Below are 13,264 nucleotides of genomic sequence, written 5' to 3'. Positions count from 1 at the left end.
ACTAAGAATTTATAATATTGGCCTACTGTCCCGAGAGCCCTGAGGTCATAAGATCCTTAAGCCTGAGGCTCCCTCCCGTTTGCAGGACGAGAGGGGTAGTTTGAGCTCAGGTAGGTCTCGAGAACTCCCCCCTTTGTTTAAGGGCTGATGGCAGATAATAGTAGAGCTGGTTATGAGCTCGACTATAGTACTAATTAAGATCGATCAATTGACTTATGACACATGTTTTCAACTGTGGAAAGAAAACTGGAGAACCCGGGGCAAAACTCACGCGAGCATGGGAAGAACATGTAAACACACAGAAATGACAGCTGGCTTGTTAAGGATTTGAACCAGTAACATTCTTGCCGTGAGGCAACAGTGTTAACCGCTGAGCCACCACTGAGTGGAAGGGGGGATTCTTCATGGAGAAGATAACTGTAGTAAAACCTCTGGCTATTTATAGTGAGTCAGAAATCATCTGATTAGTGAATCAGGTGTTAGTTAATGCGAGACCAGCTGTGTTCAATCATAATCACGTGCTCCTCTCAAAATTTGTTCATGAATAAACTTCACAGTTGAAATCAAAATTATTAGAATTTTTTCATAGAATTTTAATTCATAGTATTTTATATAATTTGTGTAAGTGATATGAAATGTGTAAGGATTGATGCTAGGATTTTTTTTCATAGTGTTTTCAAAAATATTTTTTTCTTCTGAAGAAAGTCTGATTCCTTTTATTTCGGCTAGAATAAAAGCCGTTTTTAATTTTTTACAAAACATTTTAAGGTCAATATTATTAGCCCCCTTAAACAATATTTTTTTCAACTGTCTACAGAACAAACCATCATTAAACAATGACTTGCCTAATTAACCTTATTAAGCATTTAAATGTCACTTTAAGCTAAACACTAATTTCTTCAAAAATATATTAAAATATCTAGTAAAATATTATGTAATGTCATCATGGCCAAGATAAAAGAAATTAGTTATTAAAATTGTTATATTTAGAAATGTGTTCCATTTAAGCAGAAATTGAGGAAAAGATATACAGGAGGGCTTATAATTCAGGAGGGCTTATGATTCTTACTTAAACTGTATATTATATCAGAGCTATAATAATAATAATATTCTTATGGGGCGTCACAGTGGCACAGTGTGTAGCACGATCGCCTCACAGCAAGAAGGTCAATGGTTCGAGCCCCGGCTGCGTCAGTTGGTATTTCTGTGTGGAGTTTGCATGTTCTCCCAGTCCAAAGACATGCAGTACAGGTGAATTGGGTGTGCTAAATTGTCCGTAGTGTATGTGTGTGTGAATGACAGTGTATGGGTGTTTCCCAGTGATGGGTGGTAGCTGGAAGGGCATCCACTGCATAAAACAAATGCTGTTCATTCCCATGTGGCAACCCCTGATTACTAAAGGGACTAAGCCGAAAAGAAAATGAATGAATGAATAATATTATGTAGCAAGAACTGTATGATCTGCTTTAGTATACATTTTATCATCAATGCTATAATGCGATATAATGTAAAATAGTCAGACACAAAATTTCTGTTTACTCCAGTGTGAAACTTACGGGTTGGCATCTTCATTGTTCATCCACTCTCCGAACCATGATGTAACAAGATCTGTACAATTTTTTAACCCAATGCTGCAGGCAACTCGGAGAGCATTCACTTGATTGTATCTGCAGATACCAAAAAAAGTATGCAATAAATACATATTTATGTAAATATGGTAAATGCTGAATATTCATGACTTACTGTTCAGTATGATTGTCAGGCACACCCTGCCAGTCTGTTAGTTCTGTAAAGTATTCAAACAAGGGTGTCACCTGCTTTCTAATGTATGCCTGCAAACATGAAAACAACATGATTATTAATGTATGTTAACAAATATTTAAAGCTTAGTTTAGCTGGTGTTATTGAAATATCCAGAGACAAACTTACCTGCATGTGGCCGTAAACCTCTGAGCGATCAAACATGAGGTAAAAGTAGTCCAGGTTGTTGAGAGCAGACTGCCATGGCATGTATTCGGTTTCTACATCTAGAAACTCTGTGGTTCTTAGAGCCAAGGTTGTTTTAATAATTCCTGCTCTATAAAGGATAGAGATGATTATTAGTATTTGGACTGACTGGAGATTATACTCAGAATTTTAAAGAATGAAATTGGCATCTTACTTGGCCAGGTTGAAAGCATCATCGATTAGCTGTGCCCGGTTAATAACTGGAATACTCTGAAGGAAATCACATTTAAAAGTAGTTATTATGCTGAATAAAAACAGTATATTAACAATAAACCTTAGCAGGAAAAACACACACGCATAACATGTAGACATTTATGCTGATATTTAATTATTCAATATATTGTGAATATGGACATGCACAATATTGATATCAAGAGCACTTCAAAATATTGTGAATAATTATTTATTATTTAAACTTTCTTTTAGTGTCTTTTAGTAATATCCAGGTTGTTGTATTGGCAGTGGATGATCATTACAGCAACAAATTAAAGATTCATAAGTGGTTTATTTTCACCATCTTCACCTGCATGTGGAACACATATGATTATGTGAATACCCAAATTAAACACATTGAACATCAAATCAAGTATGAAACACATGGAAAATGAATCGCACTTGAAAGAAATGTGGAACACATGAAATATGTAAATCACACGTAAAACAAGCATGGAACACAGATGGAACTTGTAAATCACACTTAAAACACGCATGGAACACAGATGAAACATGTAAATCACACGTAAAACAAGCATGGAACACACATAGAACATGTAAATCACACATGAAACAAAAGTGAAACACACATGGAATGCATGTGAATCATCAGCCTGATCTCACGAGGAAACGTAACTATTTTATTTTTTTGTAAGTTTAGTGGCTAATTCTTATGAATTAGCTACTAAACTGTTTGGTTGTACAAAACTGTATTATTTTAAAAAGGACACCAAACCCCACCCCTTAACCCAACCATGGGGATAATCAAATCTTATTAGATTATACAAATGAGATCGAACAAATTTGTACAAATTAGCCAATAAATCACAAAGAGATAACATTGGAATCACACGAAACGTAGTGTCATGTGAAAAAAAATGTTATCACTTAACTTAAAATAAAATAAATATCACTTAAATAAAAATGTTCCAAAACCAAGTTTCATGCATAATTAATATGTGTTTCCAGTATATTTTATATGTGATTTTAACAGACAAGATGCTCATTTGACACTGGCTGAATTGTTAATAAACATATTTCTCCTTACCTCTCTGGATGTCTGGAGAGCATTAAGCAGGCGTTCCCAGTTTTGCTCATCATAGTTAACCCTGTAGTATCCTACCATGTTGATGTTGGCGAGAACCCACTCATTTGCATTCGTTTTCATGTCATCGAATTGAGCTAAAAGAGAAAAAGCATAGATTTACCGTAAGTAAATGTTGTCTTTTATTGTATTTATCCAAACATGACAAGATATGAATTCTGAAATCGGAAAAAAAAATTGTAACATCATCATCATTCAATTATGTTTTTATTATGGTTTTATAAAGGTTTTGTATGTATCTATATATATATATATATACATTTGAAGCCAGAATTATTAGCCCCTCTTTAATTTTCTTTTTTTTCTTTTTTAAATATTTCCTAAATGATGTTTAACAGAGCAAGGAAATTTTCACAGTATGTTTGATAATATTTTTTCTCCTGGAGAGTCTTATTTGTTTTATTTCGGCTAGAATAAAAGCCATTTTTAATTTTTGAATAAACATTTTCTACAGAATGAACATTCATTAAACAATAACTTGCCTAATTACCCTAACCTGTCTAGTTAACCTAATTTACCTAGTTAAGCCTTTAAATGTCACTTTAAGCTTCATAGAAGTGTCTTGAAAAATATCTAGCAAAATATCATCTGTCATTATGACAAAGATAAAGAAATCCGTCATTAGAAATGAGTTATTGAAACTATTAAGTTTAGAAATGTGTTGAAAAAAAAACTTCTCTCCGTTAAACAGAAATTGGGGGAAAAAATAAACGGGGGCTAATAATTCTGACTTGAACTGTGTGTGTGTGTGTGTGTGTGTGTGTGTGTGTGTGTGTGTGTGTGTGTGTTGTGTTGTGTTGTGTTCTTCATTTACTGTCATTGTATGTAATAGAATATAGAATATAATATGTATCCTTTGTCATATGAAGCATACTAGATGATGGCTGCAATGCCATTTTTTTGCAATGCTGTCACAATATAAATCAATCAATATTAATGTCAGTATCAATCTTAAAACTCACTGTTTTTCTGCAGCAGCCAATACTGGGGTTTTATTGCTTCATTCTTTGTCCATGTAATTGGTACAAACCACTCATAGCTGAAAAATAAAGAATACTGTGATATAGTTATTCCACATTTTTATAAGACAGAATTAATATGTAGGATATATCTTAGAGGGCTTTTAAATTGTTTTCAATTTTAAAATGGTAAACTTTTTGTGTTTTAATTGTTCTTCAACATGACAATGCAGTTTGAGGGCCTATAAAATAATCTATTTTTTATTTTTGGTAAATTATTGCTGCGTAAATTTACACTATTTCAAATAGCCTCCATCAAATGCAAAAAAACTGATCTTGCAAGCTTTGTCAGCACATATTTACACATACTTGTTGTTTTTGCTATACACTAGGCTCTATGCTAATTTTGTTATTGTCAATAATTTGCACACTTAAATTGTTAATTTTCAGTATGTTTATCAGCGTATGACAAACTTTGGAAATTAAATTTTTTCGCTTTTATTCATTTATTTATTTTCCTTCAGCTTAGTTCCTTTATTCATCAGCGGTCACCACAGCAGAATAAACCGCCAACTTATCTAGCATATATATATTTTACACAGTGGATGCCTTTTCAGCTGCAACCCATTACTGGGAAACATCCATACACAGTCATTCACCCATATACACTACGGCCAGTTTAATTAAAACTAAAATGTTCTTTTATATTTTTAAATATAAAAGGGAATTTAGTTTTTAATAGTGACATCCTAGATTTAAAGAATCTGGCAAATCCTGCTGACTAAACTCAGTGATTGATGCTTTTTGTTTGACATACTTGAATTCTGATGGCTCTGGTTTGGTTTCAGGGTCCAATAAGAAGTGCTCCTGTGAGATCTGTCCAGTTACGGTGTTAATAGTGACCACAGGGAAGCCCATTTGAAGAACCCAGCGGTCCATAATATCTTTCACAGATCTGGGGAGTTCAGTTCCAGTCTCGTCCACAGCCTATAACAATTCAGAAATGAGCATTTATTCTCTGTATACAGTTGAAGTCAGAATTATTAGCCCTCCTGACTTTTTAGCCCCCTTGATTAATTGTTCCCCAGATTTCTGTTTAACGGAGAGATTTTTTCAACACATTTCTAAACATAATAGTGTTAACTCATCTCTAATAACTGATTTATTTTATCTTTGCCATGATGACAGTAAATAACATTTTACTAGATATTTTTCAAAACACTTTTATACAGCTTATAGTGACATTTAAAAGCCTAACTATGTTAATTAGGTTAACTAGACAGGTTAGGGTAATTAGGCAAGTTATTGGATATTGATGGTTTGTTCTGTAGACAGTCGACAATAAAATTACCCTAAAGGGGCTAATAATTTTGTCCTTAAAATTGTGTTTAAAAAATTAAAAACTGCTTATTATTATAGTCAAAATAAAACAAATAAGACTTTCTCCAGAAGAAAAAATATTATCAGACATACTATGAACATTTCTTTGCTCTGCTAAACATAATTTGGGAAATATTTAAAAAAGAAAAAACAAATTCAAAAGGGGGCTAATAATTCTGACTTCAACTTTACATAGTTGAACACTCTTGTTAAATTTCGACATACCATTTGAAGATGGTCCCAAAGATCTGTGTACACTGTGTTGTTAAATTTGAAATGTTCCAAGTAGGTCTGTTGAAACAAATCGGTCATGAATGAACAGAACAATAAATTCCTTAAATCAAACCAGTAAATAGTGTACAAACGAACTTACTCTGAGCCCTTGAGTAAACACGTCCTCAGACAGAAAGTTTGATAGCATCCTGAGTACTGATGCCCCCTAGAGGAAAATACTACGTTACAAAAAATAACATTTGCAATCAACATGTTAGACGTTACAAACTTAGCACAAAGTTTACCTTACTGTAGGAGATTGTGTCAAACACTTCGCTAATTTGCTCCGGCCTTTGGACATCCTCTTCTTTAGATGATAAGGGATGAGATGAGGCCAATGCATCAATAGCGAAAACTCGGTGCACATCATTAAGAACGATCAGATCTTTCTGTGAAATTTAAGAGTTTGAAGTTAGCCGTAGCTTTTAGCATTTAGCTTTCGCTTTGGCCTCAAATACTCACAATGTTCCATAATGGCTCAGCTTTATCCGCCCCAAGATATTCCACATAAGAGGCAAAACCCTCATTGAGCCACAGGTCATTCCACCACCTGATAGTCACAAGGTTTCCGAACCACTGGAAATATAGTGAAAATGTTTATTAATGAGAGAAAGCAGCTCGAGCTAACATAGCTACAGTACATATTTGCGGAGAAGTTGCTAAGGATGTCTTATCATTAGTACAAAAACCTATTTTATATATAGTTGTGCTCCGTAAACCCACTCTCAGATCATACAAACATTTTTGAATAAGACTAAACAAATTCATATGAAATAACTATTAAATCAAAAAGTTACGAATTGCCATGGAATTGTTTTTGAGAAAGTTTTAAGTTATTGGTACAGTTCAGTAAAGTATGGGATCAACCCAATCAGTATCATTTACTTCTAATGCAAATGTCATCATGTAGTCAGGGGTGCTCAATCCTGTTCCTGGAGATCTACCTTCCTGCAGATTTCCGTTGCTACCCATATCAAACACACCCGAACAAATTAATTAGGACCTGAACACCACGTGATAATTACAGGCAGGTGTGTTTGATATGGGTAGCAACTGAAATCTGCAGAAAGGTAGATCTCCAGGAACAGGATTGAGCACCCCTGATGTAGATACTTGGCACAAGAAGGCGACAAGCTTTGTTTGAGCCAGGCATGGTTTATTGTTGTACGCCATCATTGTAATATGTTATGTTTCAGCTGTGTATTTAAAAATGGAGCTTGCTGTGTTGTCATTCCCCTAGCTTAATTCACATGCAGGTGATGATTCTCTGTACATTTACATTTAGTCCAATGACAGATGCTTTTGTCTAAAGTGGCTTTTAAATCAGGAGACATTCAGCAAATTATCAAGAAAGACCAATAGAGTTCAGCAGTGAGTCTAGCTCCACTCTTTCCAAAAATGTGTTATGGTATGGTTCGTGTTTTGGTACCTTTGACAATGAAAAACTAATAAATGCATACCGTATTGCACTCCACCAGTGGAAACCGGCCATAATAAGAACATCTGTAAACATTTCACATTTAATTTCCTGTCATAAAAAGTGATTCCTACCTGATGGGCAAGTTCATGGGCTATTATAGTGACGACCCTCTCTTTGTTTCCATTTGAGGACATTTCTTCATCGTACAGCAGGGCTGTCTCTCTGTACGTGATTAAACCCCAGTTTTCCATTGCACCAGCGTTGAAGTCCGGCAGAGCGATTTGATCTGCAAACATTTTGAGGCATGAGTAAAAATGCAGCTAAATTCATTTTAAGGTGAAAATGTAGTCTTTAGGAATTCATAAAATGCAAGGTAATGGCTACCAGCAATTTAAAAGAAACAAAAAATAAACTATATTAATACCTGTGGCACTTGACAATACATTGAGGTTTTAAAAAGTGAACTATTGGTTTGTGCAAGAATTTGAACATTAAAAGCTTAGTTCACCCAAAAATAAAATGTTGTTATTAATCACTCATCCTTATATTGCTTAAAAAATGTGAGACTTTGAAACACAAATGAAGACACATGTTCGTCTTTAATAAAAACAAATGAAGATATTGTAAGTTAGATTTGATAGCTCCCTCTTCCTCTATTGAGAACAATGGTCGCTCATTCAAAGTCCAGAAAATTACCAAAAAAAAAAAAACTTTCGCAAAAATAGATCATATGTCTTCAGTGGTTCAATTGGACTATTATCAAGTGACAAAAATACTTTTTGTAAGCATAAAACACAAATATCAACTTGAATCTGCGGACGATTTTTGCTATTTCTGTGGAGAATTTTGGTGCGCAGATTCCGTGTGGGCGTAGTCATGGTACATTGCTCATAAACTTGCACAATATACTGACACTGAGGAGAATAAATTGTTAAACAAAGTTGTTTTTTCTCCTTTACGGGCACACAAAAGTATTTTTGTAACTTAATAATATTCAGATTGAACCACTTTGGTATTTTATTCCACCTCTTTGGTATTTTATACTTTGAAAGAACTAGGACTGTTGCTGTCTTTGGAGGATGAGGGGGCTCATTTCATTAAAAATATCTTAATTTGTGTTCAGAGGATGAACGAAGGTCGTTTGGAGTAACATGAGCTTGAGTTCTTAATGACTGAAAATCATTTTTTAGGGTGAACTTACCCTTTTATTTTTCATCAGCAGCCACAGGTATTAATTTTGTGTTGCCTGTAGTGGTTTCTTTGACTATAAAAGTGCAGATAGCTGTGGATTATTAATTTATGAATCACTAAAGATCATAATCCTTTTTTAAGTTATACAGAATAAAAAAAGATGTCTTCTGAATGGCTCTAAGTTGAGAAATTAAAAGCAAATGTAAAAGCTTTTCTGTGAAGTATGCTTTTAAATTCTAATAATAAAAATTAATGAATTGAACTTTTTGGGATTTAAGGTTCTTACCTGATTTGGGCAGTGGGTAGGACGAATTGTAATACTCCTCAAAGAATCGGAGAATTTTTCCGGTCACATTGAGTGCATACTCTCCTTGATTTGCATCAATGGCTTCTTTACGTGCAAAAATTCGAATCTGATTAAAAAAATGAATACAAATCGTAAATTAACACATGCTGCTTTCAAATTTTTGCTACATTGAGCAGTAATGTCTTTCTTAAGATTCTGAAGAAATATTAAGTAAATTACCTGCAGATCATCAAGTTTTTGTTCAATGTAGGTGAATTCGCTGACTATAAATGCCAACAAATATGTCGACATTTTTTCTGTGGGTGCGAATGTGGTTTTGGTTAAAGAAATGCCATCCTCTGTAACTGGAATCTCCTCTAAAGAAAGAAAAAGATAGTGAGTGATGAAACATTAACTTTCAAATTTGCTGGAGTCAGTTTGAAGATGTAAGGAAATTAATTGATTTAAGTTAATCTACACTGTAAAAATGCTGAGTTCCACTCAATTCCTTCAACACAAATTGGTTAAGTTAACTTAATTGTTTTTACAAATTGAAGTGGATTGAACATAAAACAATTAAGTTGTCCCCAAAAAAACGTAAGAATTCAACTCGTATTAAATAAGTAGTTTGAACAAGCTGCTAAAGTAATTTTAGCTGTTGTAATAACAAGCTGTTGATGCAACGAAATACTAACAAATGTTTGCTAACTCGCATCATTTTTTGTTTTAGTAAAATCAGATTTGTTCTAATGACGCTTAAGTCTTAACCACACATAGCATAGTAAAGTCAGATTTAATTTAGTAAATCTTGAACTTTGCTCTGTTGTAGTAATGTTGGAAGATCTGATTCATTGTGGTTAATCGGTTCTTGTTGGTAGTTCATTTAAATGAACAAGTTCACATAAATGATTCAGCAATTTGAGCCCATTGGTGTATTTTCTATTAAAGCACACTGTTTTTGGATTTATTCAATATAAATCCTGTTTAGATTTCATTCTCTAATTGAGATTTTGTATAACAAAAATGGTGTGATTGCACCACTGATCTATAATTGAAAAATTTTTTAAAGAACAACCTGTAACAAGTAGACAACCGGTAACAAGCAGAGCTGATGATAAACATAAAGTTTGACTAACAGTCAAAATGGTATAGCTACTTGTTAGATAAGGTTTTTATTTATTTATTTATTTTTGTGTGTGTGTGATCCTGGACCACAAAACCAGTCTTATATAGCTAATGTAATGTAATGTAATGTAATGACCAAAAATACCTTGCACACCCAACATGATCTTATGGCAATTCGTAACTTTTTGATTTAGTGGTCAATTCGTATGAATTCGTAAAATCTCATTCAAACAATGTAGTGTGATTTCGCTTATCCCCCAATGACGGTTGGGTTTAGGGGTGGGGTTGGGTGCCACACCTCCTTTTTAAAATCGCACATTTTTATACGACTGAACTCATGCAAATTTGTACGAATTAGCCACTAAACTGACAAAACATAAAATAATTGTTTTCTCATGAGACCAGGCTGGTACACCAGTGGTTGCCAACCAGTCTATCAACCCGAGCTTTATTACTCTCCTTACAGATCCCAAAAATGACAGAAGAATAAGTACATTTGATTTAACTGCTGTTTTGATTTTCATTACGGTTAACTGCTGCAAACTTCTGTATACAGCTCTCTGCATGTCATTCTTCATGCTCAGAATACTGGAGATAAGCCAAACACATACAATATCCACCAAGAACGGGAAGAGGGATTTGTTTGTACCATACTGAAAGATAAGTGTGTTTGAATATTGGGTAATGAACAACCAATTGTATAATGAAAAATCCATCAAGGTGCAAGATCACACAGAACGAGTTGCCACGCAATTCAATGCAAATGATGTTGTGTGCTTTTCTACTGAAGCAGCCGTTTGCTTTCCTATAACATTGTGAATTGGAGCTGCATGCAAAATATGATGCAAAACTGCAGTTTCAGTTGCAGAATTATGCTTTAATGTTTGTTTTGGTATACTTTTTATAGTATTATTATTTTTAGTTATCTTTGCTTTATTTTTCTGTCAGATTTTTGATGAGTGGATCTTGCATTTCAGCAAAGCTGAAGTTAGGGATCTTATGCTTAAAAAGGTTGTTGACCACTGTTTACTTAAAGAGTGGGTAAATGCATAGCCTTAAAATTGACAAGTTAACTTTACTGAATAAAGTGAGAAAAAAAAGCGTCAAAATGCAGCTTAAAAGCGGCAAAATTACTTTACATTAAAAAGTGAGTAAACGTTTAGCCCTAAAAGCAACACATTGACTTTACTTAAATATAGTGAGTAAACCCAATGTAACTTGGAACAGTTTTTCTAATTTTGCACATAGTTCATTTACTTAATAATTAAGGCAACAGCACTGTAAAAAAATGGCCGTGATTTCAACGGTAAAAAACATGTAAAAATGCTACAGTACAAATCCGTAACATGGTTAACAGTATGTATCCTTAATATAAACGGCAAATAACCATAAATTTACTTTCCCAGAATTCCCTGCATGGCACATAACTTTTTATGCATTTTGTTGACATTAATATGGATCTTTTTAGTTGTTTCCCCATCAGTTATGTACATTAGAGATTTATGTTACATCTAATGTTGATAAACAATGTTTATTTCATTACTTTAATTTTATGCGTGTTACCATACTGGTGTTTAGTAGCTGTGTGAATGACACTGAGCACCTTCTAGATGCTAATACTCTTTTCTGCTTGTGGGAAAAGTTGATTGTGATGAGCATTGGCTCATTATGTAACTTCCTAATCATCACCTGCATGTGGGTGTGCTAACGTGTCTAACTGTGTAACAAAAGATGTGTAGACGTTGGTCATTCAAAATACAGACATATATAAATTAATAAAATACGGTAGTTTACCGTAAAAATGAGAAATTACTTTTACGGTTTGTACCGTGTTTTTAACGGCAAAGTACTGGCAACCACAGCTGCCGTTTTTTTCCCGTAAATTTTACGGATTTATTTTTTACAGTGAGGTTTACTACATTTTTTAAGACAGTTTATCAAGTTCACTAAGTAAATATTATGTTCCGTAAAGATATTTTGTCAACTGTAACTGCGCTTTCCTAAGACAAATTTAAAGGTGATTTTCTTAATGTTTTGATTTTATTGAACCCTCAGATTCCAGATGTTCAAATAGTTGTACAGTATCTCTGCCAACTATTTTTCCACACACAAAAAATTACGTTTCCTGTTTGTTTAAACTACTTAAACAAAATAAGCTAAAACAACACAATTCTTGAGTTTTTTAAGGGTACAACATAATTTGTTTCATGATAAATCCACTTAAAATTGTAATAAAAAAATGAATTTGTTAATTTAATTTCTTCATGTTGTTCCGACTCTAATTGATTGCTTTTTTACTGTGTACATCTTAATAAACCATATACAAGAATGTAAATCTTATGTATTGATACAATTTAGTTTTAAAAAAATTACACTTATAACTGGTTTTGTGGTCCAGGGTCACAAAATATGATTTATCAATCTAGCTAGATTATTGTGTGTAAATTCACATACCGATCACAACGCCATTGGAGAGCGCGACAGTTCCTGGATCATGGAGAAGAACGATGTTGAACACGGCTTTCATTGCTGGTTCATCAAAGCAAGGAAATGCTTTTCTGGCATCCGTTGCCTGCATCTGAGTTGTGGCGACCACTCTGGGAGGAAAAAAAAAAATAATATATAAAGATTTAACTAAATATATGTGAACTTTAAGGATAGAGAGGGCCAAAACTTACTTGAGCACACCATTCTCATCATAATATTCACTCCGGTAAAAGCCACCCAAGTCATCAGAAAGCTCTCCCACGAATTCAGTGTAAAGCTCATAACTTTCCCCAGCAGTTAGTTCTCGATCTAGCCAAATCGCCATGTATTGGGTTTTTGGATGCATTTTAGTTGACACTATGTTAGGAGCTGGATTACCTCCGAGTGCTTTTAAAGTGGTCGAGTCTTTGATGGTCAGCTTATTGGAGTGAATGAGGATCAGATCTGTGTTTTCCACACATCTGAAGACCACACTTGAATCTCCCGTGAAGATGTAAAGTCCCTCAGCGTTCTTCTGGAGCCTCGGCCACAGGGTGACTTTGTAGGTTTCTGGACTGAGAGTTTGAGGAAGCCGCCAATGGTCCCATGGTTCATTGGATGGTGCTGTTGTTGGGACGTTTGTCGTCGCTGGAACATTTGTTGTCGGGCCCTTTGTTGTAGTCGTCTGTTGGTTCTCGATCTCGTTGTTTTTGGACTTCTCTTGGGAATAGACCACAGAAAGGGCGATGATTGTGGCCACCGCTCCTGCGCCTATCACAATCCCTACTATCCCGAGGGTTTTGCTAATGTAGAAACCCTTTCCCATGTTTCAGCAGTCA

At 34.3% G+C, this 13,264-nt stretch overlaps 1 protein-coding gene and 1 long non-coding RNA gene across 4 annotated transcripts in view; one reads left to right on the top strand and one right to left on the bottom strand.

Annotated features, from left to right (window-relative positions):
* LOC141380907 (uncharacterized) overlaps window positions 1-13,264 on the top strand; it is a 30,951-nt gene that overhangs the window by 9,349 nt on the left and 8,338 nt on the right. The window lies entirely within an intron of this gene.
* The window catches only part of anpepb.1 (alanyl (membrane) aminopeptidase b, tandem duplicate 1), a 16,195-nt gene extending 2,931 nt beyond the window's left edge, over window positions 1-13,264 (bottom strand). Inside the window, 16 exon segments of the mRNA NM_001089325.1 lie at window positions 1,557-1,667; window positions 1,744-1,832; window positions 1,930-2,077; window positions 2,162-2,217; window positions 3,269-3,402; window positions 4,288-4,364; window positions 5,102-5,271; window positions 5,890-5,955; window positions 6,038-6,103; window positions 6,183-6,326; window positions 6,400-6,513; window positions 7,489-7,643; window positions 8,835-8,961; window positions 9,075-9,211; window positions 12,414-12,556; window positions 12,638-13,264. Of these exon segments, the coding sequence (NP_001082794.1) occupies window positions 1,557-1,667; window positions 1,744-1,832; window positions 1,930-2,077; window positions 2,162-2,217; window positions 3,269-3,402; window positions 4,288-4,364; window positions 5,102-5,271; window positions 5,890-5,955; window positions 6,038-6,103; window positions 6,183-6,326; window positions 6,400-6,513; window positions 7,489-7,643; window positions 8,835-8,961; window positions 9,075-9,211; window positions 12,414-12,556; window positions 12,638-13,251 (2,351 nt within the window). The 5' untranslated portion in view covers window positions 13,252-13,264.

This window comes from Danio rerio, chromosome 25, assembly GCF_049306965.1.
Source record: "Danio rerio strain Tuebingen ecotype United States chromosome 25, GRCz12tu, whole genome shotgun sequence".
In the NCBI taxonomy this organism is placed as follows: Eukaryota; Metazoa; Chordata; class Actinopteri; order Cypriniformes; family Danionidae; genus Danio; species Danio rerio.
Note: the sequence above shows the minus strand (reverse complement) of the source record. Positions and strands in the feature narration are given on the sequence as shown.